At 36.2% G+C, this 17,961-nt stretch overlaps 1 protein-coding gene across 2 annotated transcripts in view; it reads right to left on the bottom strand.

The window, feature by feature from the left end:
* NELL2 (neural EGFL like 2) overlaps window positions 1-17,961 on the bottom strand; it is a 378,238-nt gene that overhangs the window by 28,958 nt on the left and 331,319 nt on the right. For both annotated transcript variants that reach the window (XM_060305603.1, XM_030835328.2), the window contains exon 17: window positions 13,651-13,791. In XM_060305603.1, the coding sequence (XP_060161586.1) occupies window positions 13,651-13,791 (141 nt within the window). The remainder of the gene's footprint in view (window positions 1-13,650; window positions 13,792-17,961) is intronic.

Below are 17,961 nucleotides of genomic sequence, written 5' to 3'. Positions count from 1 at the left end.
ACAAAAACACACACAGCAGATGAAGAAGCAAGGCATAAAGCCATCAGACCTAAAAAATGAAGAGGAAATAGGCACTCTACCTGAAAAAGAATTCAGAATAATGATACTAAAGATAATCCAAAATCTTGGAAATAGAATGGAGAAAATACAAGAAACATTTAACAAGGACATAGAAGAACTAAAGAGCGAACAAACACTGATGAACAACACAATAAATGAAATTAAAAACTCTCCAGAAGGGATCAGTAGCAGAATAATTGAGGCAGAGGAACGGATAGGTGACCTGGAAGATAAGATAGTGGAAATAACTACTGCAGAGCACAATAAAGAAAAAAGAATAAAAAAAATTGAGGACAGTTTCAGAGACCTCTGGGACAACATTAAACACACCAACATTTGAACTATAGGGGTCCCAAAAGAAGAAGAGAAAAACAAAGGGTCTGAGAAAATATTTGAAGAGGTTATAGTTGAAAATTTCCTAATATGGGAAAGGAAATAGTTAATCAAGTCCAGGAAGCACAGAGAGTCCCATACAGGATAAATCCAAGCAGAAACACACCAAGACACATATAAATCAAACTATCAAAAATTAAATACAAAGAAAACATATTAAAAGCAGCAAGGGAAAACCAACAAATAACATACAAGGGAATCCCCATAAGGTTAACAGCTGATCTTTCAGCAGAAACTCTGCAATCCAGAAGGGAGTGCCATGACATATTTAAAGTGATGAAGGAGAAAAATCTACAACAAAGATTACTCTACCCAGCAAGGATCTCATTCAGATTTGAGGGAGAAATTAAAGTCTTTACAGACAAGCAAAAGCTAACAGAATTCAGCACCACCAAATCAGCTTTACAACAAATGCTAAAGGAACTTCTCTAGGCAGGAAACACAAGAGAAGGAAAAGACCTACAATAACAAACGCAAAACAATTAATAAAATGGGAATAGGAACATACATGTCCATAATTACCTTAAACGTGAAAGGATTAAATGCTCCAACCAGAAGACACAGACGGGCTGAATGGATACAAAAACAGAACCCGTACATATGCTGTCTACAAGAGACCCACTTCAGACCTAGGGACACATACAGACTGAAAGTGACAATATGGAAAAAGATATTCCATGCAAATGGTAATCAAAAGAAAACTGGAATAGCAATTCTCATATCAGACAAAATAGACTTTAAAACAAAGACAATTACAACAGACAAAGAAAGACACTACATAATGATCAAGGGATCGATCCAAGAGGAACATATCACAATTGTAAATATTTTTGCACCCAACATAGAAGCACGTCAATACATAAGGCAAATACTAAGAGCCATAAAAGGGGAAATCGATAGTAACACAATCATAGTAGGGGACTTTAACACCCCACTTTCACCAATGGACAGATCATCCATAATGCAAATAAATAAGGAAACACAAGCTTTAATGATACAATAAACAAGATGGACTTAATTGATATTTATGGGACATTCCATCCAAAAACAACAGAATACACATTCTTCTCAAGTACTCACGGAACATTCCCCAGGATAGATCATATCCTGGTTCACAAATCAAGCCTTGGTAAACTTAAGAAATTTGAAACTGTATCAAGTATCTTTTCCGACTACAACACCATGAGAATAGATATGACTCACAGGGAAAAATCTGTAAAAAAATACAAACACATGGATGCTGAACAATACACTACTTAATAACCAAGAGATCACTGAAGAAATCAAAGAGGAAATAAAAAATACCTAGAAACAAATGACAATGAAAACACGATGACCCGAAACCTACGGGATGCAGCCAAAGCAGTTCAAAGAGAGAAGTTTATAGCAATACAATCCTACCTGAAGAAACAGGAAACATCTCAAATAAACAACCTAAACTTACACCTAAAGCAATTAGAGAAAGAAGAACAAAAAACCCCCAAAGATAGCAGAAGGAAAGAAATCATAAAGATCAGATCAGAAATAAATGAAAAAGATATGAAGGAAACAATAGCAAAGATCAATAAAACTAAAAGCTGGTTCCTTGAGAAGGGAAACAAAATTGATAAACCATTAGTCAGACTCATCAAGAAAAAAAGGGAGAACACTCAAATCAATAGAATTAGAAATGAAAAAGGAGAAGTAACAACTGACACTGCAAAAATACAAAAGATCATGAGAGATTACTAAAGGAACTGTAGGCCGATAAAATGGACAACGTGGAACAAATGGACAAATTCTTAGAAATGCACAATCTGCAGAGACTGAATCAGGAAGAAATAGAAAATATGAACAGACCAATCACAAGCACTGAAATTGAAACTGTGACTAAAAATCTTCCAACAAACAAAAGCCCAGGACAAGATGGCTTCACAGGTGAATTCTTTCAAACATTTAGAGAAGCGCTAACACCTATCCTTCCCGAATTCTTCCAAAATATAGCAGAGGGAGGAACACTCCCAAACCCATGCTGTGAGGCCACCATTATCCTGATACCAAAACCAGACAAAGATGTCACAAAGAAAGAAAACTACAGGCCAATATCACTGATGAACATAGATGCAAAAATCCTCAACAAAATATTAGCAAACAGAATCCAACAGCACATGAAAAGGATCATGCACCATGATCAAGTGGGGTTTATCCCAGAAATGCAAGGATTCTTCAGTATACGCAAATCAACCAATATGATACACCATATTAATAAACTGAAGGAGAAAAACCATACAATCATCTCAATCAATGCAGAGAAAGCTTTCAACAAAATTCAACACCCATTTATGATAAAAACCCTCCAGGAAGTAGGCATAGAGGGAACTTTCCTCAACATAATAAAGGCCATATATGACAAACCCACAGCCAAGATCATCCTCAATGGTGAAAAACTGAAACCATTTCCACTAAGATCAGGAACAAGACAAGGTTGCTCACTCTCACCACTATTATTCAACAGAGTTTTGGAAGTTTTAGCCACAGCAATCAGAGAAGAAAAAGAAATAAAAGGAATCCAAATCGGAAAAGAAGAAGTAAAGCTGTCACTGTTTGCAGATGACATGATACTATACATAGAGAATCCTAAAGATGCTACCAGAAAACTACTAGAGCTAATCAATGAATTGGGTAAAGTAGCAGGATACAAAATTAATGCACAGAAATCTCTAGCATTCTTAAACACTAATGATGAAAAATCTGAAAGTGAAATTAAGAAAACAATCCCATTTACAACTGCAACAAAAAGAATAAAATGTCTGGGAATAAACCTACCTAAGGAGACAAAAGACCTGTATGCAGAAAACTATAAGACATTGATGAAAGAAACTAAAGATGATACAAATAGATGGAGAGATATACCATGTTCTTGGATTGGAAGAATCAACATTGTGAAAATGACTCTACTGCCCAAAGCAACCTACCGATTCAATGCAATCCCTACCAATTAAACTACCAATGGCATTTTTCACAGAGCTAGAACAAAAAATTTCACAATTTGTATGGAAACACAAAAAGACTCCGAATAGCCAAAGCAATCTGGAGAAAAAAAACAGAGCTGGAGGAATCTGGCTCCCTGAATTCAGACTATACTACAAAGCTATACTAATCAATACAGTATGGTACTGGCACAAAGTCAGAACAGGATAGAAAGCCCAGAGATAAACCCAGGCACATATGGTCACCTTATCTTTGATAAAGGAGGCAAGAATATACAGTGGAGAAAAGACAGCCTCTTCAATAAGTGGTGCTTGGAGAACTGGACAGCTACATGTAAAGAATGAAATTATCACACTTCCTAACACCATACACAAAAATAAACTCAAAATGGATTAGAGACCTAAATGTAAGGCCAGACACTATCTAAGTCTTAGAGGAAAACATAGGCAGAACACTCTATGACATAAATCACAGCAAGATCCTTTTTGACCCACCGTCTTGAGAAATGGAAATAAAAACAAACAAACAAAAAAAACAAATGGGACCTAATGAAACTTAAAAGTTTTTGCACAGCAAAGGAAACCATAATCAATACCAAAAGACAACCCTCAGAATGGGAGAAAATATTTGCAAATGAAGCAACTGACAAAGGATTAATCTCGAAAATTTACAAGCAGCTCATGCAGCTCAATATCAAAAAGACAAACAACCCAATCCAAAAATGGGCAGAAGACCTAAGTAGATATTTCTCCAATGAAGATATACAGATTACCAACAAACACATGAAGGAATGCTCAACATCATTAATGATTACAGAAATGCAAATGAAAACTACAATGAGATATCATCTCACACCGGTCAGAATGGCCATCATCAAAAAATCTACCAACAACAAATGCTGGAGAGGGTGTGGAGAAAAGGGAACCCTCTTGCACTGTTGGTGGAATGTAAATTGATACAGCGACTATGGAAAACAGTATGGATGTTCCTTAAAAAATAAAAATAGAAGTATCATACCACCCAGCAATATCACTACTGGGCATATTCACTGAGAAAACCATAATTCAAAGAGTCATGTACCAAAATGTTCATTGCAGCTCTATTTACAATAGCCAGGACATGGAAGCAACCCAAGTGTCCATCGACAGATGAATGGATAAAGAAGACGTGGCACATATATACAATGGAATATTACTCAGCCATAAAAACAAACGAAATTGAGTTATTTATAGTGAGGTGGATGGACCTAGAGTCTGTCATACAGAGTGAAATAAGTCAGAAAGAGGAAAACAAATACTGTATGCTAACACAAATATATATTGAATCTTAAAAAAAGAAAGAAAATGTCATGAAGAACCTAGGGGCAAGACGGGAATAAAGACACAGACCCACTAGAGAATGGACTTGAGGATATGGGGAGGGGGAAGGGTATGCTGGGACAAAGTGAGAGAGTGGCATGGACATATATACACTACCAAACGTAAAATAGATAGCTAGTGGGAAGCAACTGCATAACACAGGGAGATCAGCTCAGTGCTTTTTGACCAGCTAGAGGGGTCAGATAAGGAGGGTGGGAGGGAGGGAGATGGAGAGGGAAGAGATATGGGGACATATGTATATGTATAACTGATTCACTTTTTTATAAAGCAGAAACTGACATACCATTGTAAAGCAATTATATTACAATAAAGATGTTAAAAAGAAAAAAAAGGAACGGATTTGGGTCATTTGTAAAGACGTGGATGCATCTAGAGACTGTCATACAGAGTGAAGTTTGTCAGAAAGAGAAAAACAGATATTGCATATTAACACATATGTTTGGAGCCTAGAAAATGGTACAGATGAACCTGTTTTTCGGGCATAAATTGAGACACAGAGGTAGAGAATAAACGTATGGACACCAAGGGGGGATAGCGGAGGTGGGGCGTGGTGACAGTGTGAAGAATTGGGAGATTGTGATTGACATGTATACACTGCTGGGTATAAAATGGATGACTAATAAGAACCTGCTGTAGAAAAAATAAATTAAAAAAAAAGAGGAAAGCAAAAGTACCAAGAGACAACTGACAATGAAAACACGATGATCCATAACCTATGGGATGCCACAAAAGCAGTTCTGAGAGGGAAGTTTATAGCAATACAATCCTACCTGAAGAAACAACAAACATCTCAAATAAACAATCTATACTTACACGTAAAGGAACTAGAGAAAGAAGAACAAACAAAACACAAACTTAGTAGAAGGAAAGAAATCATGAAGATCAGACAAGAAATAAATGAAATAGAAATAAACAATAGCAAAGATCAATAAAACTAAAAGTTGGTTCTTTGAGAAGATAAACAAAATTGATAAACCATTAGCCAGACTCATCAAGAAAAAGAGGGAGAGGACTCAAATCAATAAAATTAGAAATGAAAAAGGAGAAGTTACATCAGACACCACAGAAATACAAAGCATCCTAAGAGACTACTACAAGCAACTCTATGCCAATAAAATGGACAATCTGGAAGAAATGGACAAATTCTTAGAAAGGTATAACCTTCCAAGACTGAACCAGGAAGAAATAGAAAATATGAACAGACCAATCATAATAATGAAATTGAAACTGTGATTAAGAATCTTCCCACAAAGAAAAGTCCAGGACAGGATGGCTTCACAGGTGAATTCTATCAAACATTTAGAGAAGAGCTAAGACCCATCATTCTCAAACTCTTCCAAAAATTGCATTCTCAAACTCTTCCAAAAACTGCAGAGGAAAGAACACTCCCAAACTCATTCTATAGAAATATAGGCCACCATCACCCTGATACCCAAACCAGACAAAGTTACTACAAGAAAAGAAAATTACAGACCAATATCACTGTTGAATATAGATGCAAAAATCCTCAACAAAATACTAGCAAACAGAATCCAACAACACATTAAAAGGATCATAAACCATGATCAAGTGGGATTTATCCCAGGGATGCAAGGATCCTTCAATATACACAAATCAATCAATGTGGTATACTGTATTAACAAATTGAAGAATAAAATCCATATGATCATTTCAATAAATGCAGGAAAAGTTTCTGACAAAATTCAACACCCATTTATGATAAAAACTCTCCAGAAAGTGGGCATAGAGGGAACCTACCTCAACATAATAAAGGCCATATATGACAAGCCCACAGCAAACATTATTCTCAAAGCTGAAAAACTGAAAGCATTTCCTCTAAGATGAGGAACAAGACTAGGATATCCACTCACACCACTATTCAACATAGTTTTGGAAATCCTAGCCATGGCAATCAGAGAAGAAAAAGAAATAAAAGGAATACAAATTGGAAAAGAAGAAGTAAAGGCGTCACTCTTTGCAGATGAGATGATACTATACATACAGAATCCTAAAGATGCCACCAGAAAACTACTAGAGCTAATCAATGAATTTGGTAAAGTTGAAGGATACAAAATTAATGCACAGAAATCTCTTGCATTCCTATACACTAATGATGAAAAATCTGAAAGAGAAATTAAGGAAACACTCCTATTTACCATCGCAACCAAAAGAATAAAATACCTAGGAATAAACCTACCTAGGCAGAAAAAAGACCTGTATGCATAAAATTATAAGACACTGATGAAAGAAATTAAAGATGATATAAACAGACAGAGAAATATACCATGTTCTTGGATTGGAGGAATCAATATTTTGAAAATGACCGTACTTCCGAAAGCAATCTACAGATTCAACGCAATCCCTATCAAATTACCAATGGCATTTTTTACACAACTATAACAAAAAAAATCTTAACATTTGTATGGAGACACAGAAGACCCTGAATAGCCGAAGCAGTCTTGAGGGAAAAAAATGGAGCTGGAGGAATCAGACTCCCTGACTTCAGACTATACTACAGAGCTACAGTAATCAAGACAATATGGTACTGGCACAAAAACAGAAATATAGATCAATGGAACAGGATAGAAAGCCCAGAGATAAACCCACGCACTTATGGTCAACTAATCTATGACAAAGGAGGCAAGGATATACAATGGAGAAAAGACAGTCTCTTCAATACGTGGTGCTGGGAAAACTGGACAGCTACACATAAAAGAAGGAAATTAGAACACTCCCTAACACCATATGCAAAAGTAAACTCAAAATGGATTAGAGAACTAAATGTAAGACCGGACACTATAAAACTCTTAGAGGAAAACAGGAAGAACACTCTTCGACATAAATCACAGCAAGATCTTTTTTCATCCACCTCCTAGAGTAATGGAAATAAAAACAAAAATAAACAAATGGGACCTAATGAAACTTAAAATCTTTTGCAAAGCAAAGGACACTACAAACAAGACGAAAAGACAACCCTCAGAATGGGAGAACATATTTGCAAAGGAAGCAACGGACAAAGGGTTAATCTTCAAAATATATAAACAGCTCATGCAGCTCAATATTAAAAAAACAACCCAATCCGAGAATGGGCAGAAGACCTAAATAGACATTTCTCCAAAGAAGACATACAGATGGCCAAGAAGCACATGAAAAGCTGCTCAACATCACTAATTATTAGAGAAATGCAAATCAAAACTACAATGAGGTATCACCTCATACTAGTTAGAATGGGCATCATCAGAAAATCTACAAACAACAAATGCTGGAGAGGGTGTGGAGAAAAGGGAACCCTCTTGTACTGTTGGTGGGAATGTAAATTGATACAGCCACTATTGGGAACAGTATGGAGGTTCCTTATAAAACTAAAAACAGAATTACCATATGACCCAGCATCCCACTATTGGGCATATACCCAGAGAAAACCATAATTCAAAAAGACACATGCACCCCCCCCACAAAGTGTTCACTGCAACTCTATTTACAATAGCCAGGACATGGAAGCAACCTAAATGCCCATTGACAGATAAATGGACAAAGAAGTTGTGGTACATATATACCATCGAAGATTACTGAGCCATAAAAAGGAATGAAATTGGGTCACTTGTAGAGACGTGGATGGATCTAGAGTCTGTCATACAGAGTGAAGTAAGTCAGAAAGAGAGAAACAAATATCATATATTAATGCATATATGTGGAAGCTAGAAAAATGGTACAGATGAACCAGTGTGCAGGGCAGACACAGATATAGAGAAGAAACGTATGGATACCAAGTGGGAAAGTGGCAGGTGGGGGTGGGGGGGATGAACTGGGAGATTGGGATTGATATATATACACTAATATGTATAAAATGGATAACTAATAACCTGCTGTATAAAAAAATAAGTAAAATAAAAATTTAAAAAAATACTGGTAAGTGCTTTAGTGAGTGATTGGAGAAATAATGTTGCTGAAGCCAGTGGTCAAGTCTCAGTTCCCATCGAACTTGAGCTAGCAGCAGCTTTTGACACAGGTCCTTCCCTCTCCCTGATAAATTTCCTTTACTTGCTTCCTATCACACTGGTAGCTCTTTTTGGGTCTTTCTTCTGCCCACAAACACATTCTCCAGGTGTGGCAGTTACATTATGAATAAGATTTAGCCAAGCAAAGAGGAGGTAAAGACTGGTCTAGTCAGAGGTAAGGGTGTGTTTGACTCCCAATGTTCAGAGCCATCAAGACGTGTTAGAGGATCAGAAGTATTGGTATGACTTGAATATCTAGGGAGAGCAGAGTGGGTAGACAGGCAGCTGAAGAGGTTCTCCAGGATCAGTTAAAAGTCATGTTGTAAGAAATTTGAACCTTATCTTAAAGACAATAAAATGTCATTTTAGGGAATTACAAAAAAAAAAAATCATAATCAGATATGCATTTTTGAAAGGGTCCTTTGGCTTCACTGTGGGAAAGGGATTTAAATGGATTAGAAATTGAAGCTAGGAGACTGATTAATAGACTGTTCAGTATTCCAGGAAAGTGATGGTCATATAATAAAAGGAAACACTTATATAGTGGTTGGTATGTATCAAATTCTAAGTACTTTCATATAATGACTTATTTCATATAATGACTCACAACAACCATGAAAGGTACCATCATTATCTCCATTGTATAGATCAGGAAATTAAGGCCTAGACATGTTGAATAACTTTCTCAGGGTCACACAGCTAGTAAGGTATACAGCCCAGATGGGAACCCAAGCTGTCAGGCTCCAAGTCTGTGCTCTTAGGCATAATGCTGTATTGAGTAGTAGCAGTGGGGATGCATAGAAACAAACAACAAAGCTAAAATCTTCCAAGATAGAAAGAACAAAGATAAAGGAACTTCTTAGTGATTTGTTGGCTTCAAAGACTAGGGAGAGAGAAGGGTCATGAATGATTAGATTTCCTGCTTGGAAAATTTGGTTGATGATATTTATACAAAGAAGAGCAAGATTTTGCTGGGGAGTGGAAGTAGGTGGCAGGGATGAGCAAAGACATGAGTTAGTTTGACATGTTGAAATACACTTTCCTCTGGGCTTCCAGGTAGAGCTGTCCAGCTGGATATGGGGGTCTGGAATTCAGAAAATAGGACTGGGCCAAAATATATATTTGGTGGAGATACACTTTCATCATTCCCTTTCTCAAAAGTAGACTTTCAGACTCAAGTTCAAACTTATTAGAAAGGCATTTAAAGCTACTTCCTTTGCTGGAACTCTCTTTCCCTATCTCAATAAGCCAATAATCACATTATACTTAAGTCCTGAAACAATGCTAGATATTCAATCCTTTCTTGATCCCAACAGGAAATAATTTCTCTCTTTGTTTCATTATGGCTCTGAATTCATACTTTTCTTATGTATTCATCATTTTCAACTTTGCAGCTTTCTCCTCTATTGAAAAACTTACTACATTCTATCTTCTATGACAGTTGTTACTGTACATATTTTATCTTGACTACAAGCTGAGAGCAGTGATCATACCTCCTTTATATTTCTTCACAGCAGGGGCCTGGTAAAGTACCTCAAGGTACCTGTGCATAGATTCAGTAACCACTTCTTGAGTTGAAATAGATTCATTTCATTTTCATACTTTTCCTTGATTTAAGTTTAGAATTTATAGTATTTGGCTTGAACATAATACTCAAAAGATGTTACCCTATAAACATTTTTTGGGGGTCATACAAGTTCAAAAAATCCTCACCAAGCATAAAGATAATCCAGAAATAAAAGCTTTAAATAAAGGGAAATGTGGGCATGAAAATACAATATTCTTACCTGGAAAAAAGATACTGGGCTTTATTCTTAGAGAAAGACAAAATTTCAGGCACATTAGGAATGATGATATGGACAAGGAAAGTGGTACCCTTGTACATTATCTGGAGATTAAATGTCTACACCTCTGAGGTAAATGGATGAGCAAAACAGTTTACACTTTGTATGAATGCAGTTTATAAGCATGTATTTGTAGATTACACAGCCTAAAAAGTAGTGAAACAGTGCAAAGTTATTTATTCACATTTTCAAATATGAATATTATACTTCAGCATAATTGTAAACCCACTGCTGTGGCTTTGTCCACGTTGAAATGCTTCTTTTCTTTGTCCCCAGCACAGAAAAATGGAACCTGCTCAGATAGAATCACACTCTTAAAATTGCATCCTTCTAAATACTAATATAACAATTCTACAAATCACTGAAATTGCAGTAAATAGATAGTTGTTAAAAAGAAGCACTTTAGTTCTCTCTTGTTTTATACAACATAGGTGGGTTCTTTTAAAAGTATTCTTCAGAGCACACTGTCTTCTGAAAGAGTAGTAGATTTTTATGATAATCATTATAAATTATACTGGAAGATAATAATAGAATCATCTTTCTAGAATTGTGGTTCTTTTTTTAAAAAAATAAGATTTCCCATTCTTTCTGTACTTACGGAATTTCCTCAAAAAGCCTTTTCTGTGTAGGCATTTCATAGAATCCTTTACTTCCCTATATTCATCTTTATCATGTGTCATTTTCCTTGTTACCTTTGGACATTAATGAATGCACTAATTACGTTTTGTCATTTTTTTCCTGACCGTTACATCTTTACTGTATATCATACCATATGTCTGGTGGAAAAGGGAAGTACTTCTTTTTTCTCAGTTAAATAAGCAGAGTTATCGACAGAGAAAGAAGAGAAAGAAAGTGGTATCTAAGATTTGAGGAGACGGAAGAAGGTATGCAGGGGAAAGTAACTAAGGAAATAAAGTCGGAATACTGGGTGATGTCGATGGTCCTCAGAGCAGGTAGCTTACAAGATGGCCCCCAACGATCCTCACCATTTAATATTCACACGCTTGTGTAATCCTCTCCCCTTGGACTTACTGACTGGCTTCTAACAAATAGACTATGGGAGAAGTGATGAAATGTCACATCTGAGATTCAGTTATGGAAAGACTGTGGCTGCCATCTTGGGCACCTGCTTATTCTAGGGGAAGCCAGCCCCCAGCCGGAGTAGCTTATGTGTTAAGGAAACAAGGCCTGCCAATAGACACATGAGTGACCTTCATTCTCTCCACTCCCATCCCAGACAAGTCTTCAGGATGAGACCACATCCCTGGGCAACAACTTGATGGTAGTAACCTCTTTAGAAACCTTGAACCAGAGGCATTCAGTTAAGCTGTGCATAGATTCCTTACCCACAGAAGTTGTGAGATAACTTTTGTTGTTTTCAGTTTCTAAGTTTTGGGGGTAACTTTTAACGCATCAGTAGATAACTAATACAGCTCCCTTGAGACACGTGGTCATAAATTTAAAAGAGAGTGAAAGCAGTTGCAAATATAGAGTAAGATAGTCAGCAGAGGTATGTATTTTTTCTAGTTACATTCTGATGCACAGAAAAGGATACCAAGCAAAATTAAACACAGGTTAGCCCTAGAGCAGAAGAGGAAGGGATGGGGAAAAGGGGGAGATGAAATAAAGATGCATTTTCAGCTTTGCTCTATATATTTCTGTATGCTTTGAATTATTTATAATCAGCTTGTATTCATTCTTTATGTATGTAACTCAAAATAAAATAAAAGACAATCTTAAAAAGGTAGCACTGAAGACTTCTTCCTCATAATATACTATAGAAAACAGGCAAAATATTTTATCAGGGAAGGGCAAAATCACACGGTTTGATCGGCTTCTTGAATGGCATTCTCTACAGGGCTGGAAGTACGCATTCTGGAACATTCACAAGTGCCAGGTAGAGTCTTCAGACCACAGCTAAGTGTTTATTTGCAAATGCCAGGTTTTAGCCCCTGGTAAGGCAGTAGCGTTCCCGTTCTGCATAAAAATCCAGATGAACGTTCTGCTCAAGGTCCAGAGCTCTGCAGCTGCTGGCAAAGCACGCTGGGAGCCTTGGCATCTATCACCCATGTCTGTTTCACTTTTCTCTGTGTGAAAACCTCTTGAGGCCCAAGGGTAAAAGACATCTCATCATTTAAGCGTCAAGCACTGCTAAGTTAGATTCTCCAAGGCTTTCATCAACTGTGTCATTTTAGCCGCATCATTCTCTTAGGCTGTCACTCTATGAAGGTGTAAACACCAATGGAGAAAATAATGACTTCTTGAGGTTTGTTTCGTTTTCCAATCCTATGCCAAATCCTTTTAGTATGGGTGGTTTCCCTGACAATTATTCACTGTGCTTTACTTACTCTGCCTGCCTCCTAAATATTGTGCCCCTTAATAGAGGATATAAGGGAACAGAGTTGTCAATTCACTGAAAATAAGTCAAAATGAATGGTAAATAATTGACTATAATCTTTTCAAATTTCCACTCTTATTAGATTGACATCTTCTGTGAAGCAGGGACCATATCTTCTGTATCCAACATTCACTAAATATCTCTGACTTTGCCAGGTAAGTGATATGTTAGGAACAGCCCAGAGTAGCATGCATTATGTTTTCCTTGGCCATATATCATTGTATTATTTCCTCTACCCTCATTTTCCCTCTATCCTGCTTTCTTCATCTATTTTTTTTTTCCTAGTTCTTTTTTGGGTCATATTTTTACATGCTGCCATTTAAAAAATTTATCTGACATTATGGGTTTACTCATTCTAAAACACGCTTCAACAGTTAAAAGTGTCCACAGAAAATTGGTTTACTATTGCAAGTTTTAATTATCTAAAAATCAGTTATCATAATTAGCAAGCAAAAGTTAGATTTTAACATATTTCTAATCACTGTTGTATAAACACACAGCAAAAATCACCAATACCTTAAATATTAGCTCAATGTCTACTATTTACATCTTACTGCATTTTCCTCAATTTTAAGACTTTAAACTCTAGGTCTTCTCCTTGTACTGACCTTCACACGATTCTCCACTTGGTGAAAACATCCCATTGTCATGGTAGCCATCTCTGCACTCACAGTGGTACCATCCGGGAAGGTTGATGCAGTTAGCACGGCTGTCACACTGAACAAAGCCATCAGAGCACTCATCAATGTCTATTTGGGAAAGAAAACAGAAACGGGATGTTATACAATTGCTGCCTTTCTCTCGAAGAAACTAAAATATTCTGTTAGATGGCTACTAAAATATTTAGTGCCAGCAAATCCTTAAAACTGGGGACAACATAAAATCAAGAAAGTCTACTTTGTTGTTGAAAGCTATAGAGAAAGAATGTAGTGGTATTAGCAATAGGAGAAACAGCTAGACAGCTTCTATGTTGCAAAAGTCATCCAACTGTAGAAACTGGAAAGAAACCATCTGTGATAGTCATTAGTGCTGCTCGCCAAATATTTCCAGCTCTTTTTCTGGACACAAGCTAGGATTGCCGTGTGACTTCCTGAAGTCAATTAGGGAATGACATGTGTCACTTCCAGAGAGAGCCTTAAAGAGGCAGTGTGTGATTCACACATACCCTTCCCCCATCACAATGACCAGCGATTTCCAGAAGCTCTGAAGATCAGCCTGAGTCCTGAGTGAAGACGATATGGGGCACGTTCCTCCTCTAGTTGGGGTGGACATAGAGTATGAGCAAGAACCAACCTTTTTGCTTTAAGCCACTGAAATTTTAGGGTCTCTTATTACTAGCAACATAATCTCCAGTATATGGCAATAGCATTCATGCATCAACATGCTTCCAATTTTTGAGAATATATCCCATCTATGCCACCTTTTAATGTGTTTCACATATATCATTACTTCATTCAACCCTCAAAAAAAATCTTGCCATTTAGACAGCATATTGAACATATGAAAAAAAATGAGGCAAAAGGAAATTATGGGATTTAACCAAGGTCACCTAAGAGTTCATATTTGCCTAACTTTCTGGTGTGTGCTCCTTCATACAAGTAGACACAGGCTGAAATTGGCAAAATTGTCTAAACAAACAGAGAATGTATCTTGAGTTTCATATATTTCCTCCAGTGGCTTATTACTATTCTCAAATGTTGTGAGCCTTTTATTCTTCTTATTCAGTCTGCTGATTAATGGGAACATCTGATGTCCATCCAAGCCTCTTTAATCAGTCATAGAGGAAAAAGTAATTCCTAGAGTTGCTTTACACAGTGTCCCCTTCTTCTTAATACCTTCTGGGTTTCTGGGTGCTTTGGGGTTGCCTCAGGCCTTGCTAAGTGATCTGCTGGCACCGTACCATCACAGCTGCCAAAAATATCCATCTTGACAACCCTTTGCCATGACTGCAGATTCCACTCGCCAAGGTAGAATAGCCTTTTCTTATATGTTTTCCGCACCTGCATCATATTCCCTGCTGCAGTGACCAGCATGATAAGTCCCTCCTATTGATGGGAAGACCAGATACTTTTTAGAGTCCTTTCCTCCCAGACAATCCACTCCAGCTCAGCAGTACTACTGCCTTCTTAGTCTCATCTAACTTCAAATTCTTGGAAATATATATTTCTTTCATTTTCTTTTAAAATTTCCTCTTTTACTATGTTCAATTTTTAAAGAGACACATTTTTGAATAAGTAAGATTTTTAAAAGAAAAAAAAGTCATCACTCATATACTTCTTGATAAGCCCGGAGTTCCTTCAGTAAAACAAGGCACAAACCATTCTCTTAGATTAGGTAGTAAGCCAAAATAAATATTTTATATGATTGCAAAATTTTAACATTCTTTCTGAACTATGAGTGATTTGCCTCTGTGGTTGCTCTTCTGAAGAGTCAGTTTCTTACCGTTAGTAATTCCTATTGTCAAAATAATTGTTAGTGGCCAAGTCAGCTAACCATTGACTTCCTGACACATAGCTGATGTGAATTGCTTCCATTTAGTAAGGCCTCATACGTTTTATGAAACAGCCTATCTGTACTTCAGGGGCCTCCCTAACTGATGATTTATAAATGGGACTAAAATGCTATGCTCATTTCAGCTTTATATGGTCTTTTCTTCTAACCCAAAAGATGCAGGAAATTGGTTATGTCATTTCTTAAGTGCATGGACAAAAGAAAACAGGTTGGAATTTAAGCTTTAGAAATGAGTTTATTGGAAGAAGGTCAGGAGGGGGATGTTTAGAGCACCTCATTTTAGAATAATTTGGTCATTAGCGTTGGTGATTTGGAAGTAAATATTAATAGAACAGAGCTTTATCCACCGAAGCAACTTTCACATCTCTTATTTACCCTTTAATTTAGTTATTTTTTCTTGCTGTAACACAAGGGCTACCTCAGGTCACATGACACAGATATATCTTTCAATATTTACTCCTCACTCATTTTCTCTTGTCACTCTTTCTAATCACCAGGCCCACTCCTATACTGCTTCATCTCCACTTCTCTTTGTTTAGATTACAGCAACCTTCCTTGGTCTATATCCATTAAAGTTTAATAGAAATGTTACACAGTATATTAGTGCATATTCCCTGAAGACTGGGGATTGAAACATGTGCTGGCCATAATGTATTTTCCTATACAATCTGAGTATCATTATTTGACTACTAATACTAAGTAGTATTTTAGAGGATAGATATGCAAATATATATGTCACTCATTAATTTGTCATTCAATACTTATTGAATACCTGTTATATGCCAAGTATTAAGTGCTGGGGAAACAAGGATACATAAAGCAGAAGTAATTTCTGCCCTTACTGGGTTTACTATCTATCTAAAATGTGTTTTATTTTAAGAAAATTAAACTTATGAAAATCTGAATTTACAATCATGCAGGACAGTGTTTCCCCGCATGTTATATATCTGCCGCCACTGGTATGGTATTTAGGTGATAACAGGCAAATACTTTATTTTAATAGCTACATTTGTATATTTCTGAATTATTTCTATTTATAGCAAGTGATACTAATAGTACAGTAGTGAAATTGTATTTAAATTTAAAAAGTGAGAGGGATTACAGAAACAACAGTAAGTAGATATTGGTATAAACAGTATATAAATATGACAAAACTTATTAAGGTGGCATATGAATGACTGGAGTTTTGAAAACACTAAGATACAGTATGGAGCAATTATTCATATCTCAGAAGGATTTACTGAGTAGTTCATTAGGTAGTGAAATGTCTTAATTCATTTAAAATATGACTCAACTTATAAAATATAGTATAAGTATACATATGTCATGGTTCAAATTATATACTTGCTACCATTTAGGATAGCAAAGTAAAACTAGCCAGATAACATACACTGCTTTGTTTTACACTTTCATGTTCCTGCTAATTTTGATTTGTTTACGAAAACTTTTCTACTTTGGTGAAAGTCGGTAGAAAATGAGAGTGTGCTTGAATTGCCAAAGTATGCACTTTCCACCAGAAGGTATGTTTGTTTGGCTCATGGGTCTAATTAAAGTGAAAGATGAAACAAGCAGCCTCATCTGTAAGCTATCTGATGGTATGTATATCTTTAGTTACTCAGTAATCATTAATAAGTAAAGAATTGAAATCTGATCCACAATTTAAGAATTCAGTATATTTTATCTATACACAAATGTAGACATTACTATGAGTTAGAACATATAAATGCACACATACTGTGTGCAATTTCAGATATGCACATATTGTGCTTTACGTATCATATAATAACAGGAAGTAGTAAAAGAAAATCAGATGATTTATTTCTTTGGTACTTTCTTTAGGTCAGTTAAAACCAAACTTTATATTATCTAATTGAGTTAGAAACACAGAGAACAGCAGACCTGGGGTGGGGGGGGGGGAATGTTATTATTTTATTCCATATAAGAACTACCAAGTTTGAACAAATTACTTTCCAAACCGAATTAGAGTATTCAAAAAGGTTAGTACAGGATGTATAAGCTCATATGATTTAGTCTTAATTATAAGGACCTTAATTTTATACTCTGTAGGTACATTATATAAAAAACTAAAAATAAATTTTATGAAAAACTATGATTTCATTATATATTCTGTCTTAGAAAGGAACTAGTTCCTTAGGGACAATTAGAACTTTTTCACTAGCTACATTTAGAACAGTCAGCTAGTGATGATATTGAGATGCTGTCCCAGAGCACAGAGAATCTAAAATCCAAAAGATATTTAGCCATCCAACAGCAGTCACGAATAGCAGTCATACTCCAGAGATCAAAATCAGCTTAGAAAATGGAAGTGGAAGGCACTGTGGTGATAGATTTTCTAGAAAGTACATATGTTTTGAGGTAATCTTTAAAAACACACCAACAAGCAGAAA

Source organism: Globicephala melas, chromosome 10 (genome assembly GCF_963455315.2).
Source record: "Globicephala melas chromosome 10, mGloMel1.2, whole genome shotgun sequence".
Lineage (NCBI taxonomy): Eukaryota > Metazoa > Chordata > Mammalia > Artiodactyla > Delphinidae > Globicephala > Globicephala melas.
Note: the sequence above shows the minus strand (reverse complement) of the source record. Positions and strands in the feature narration are given on the sequence as shown.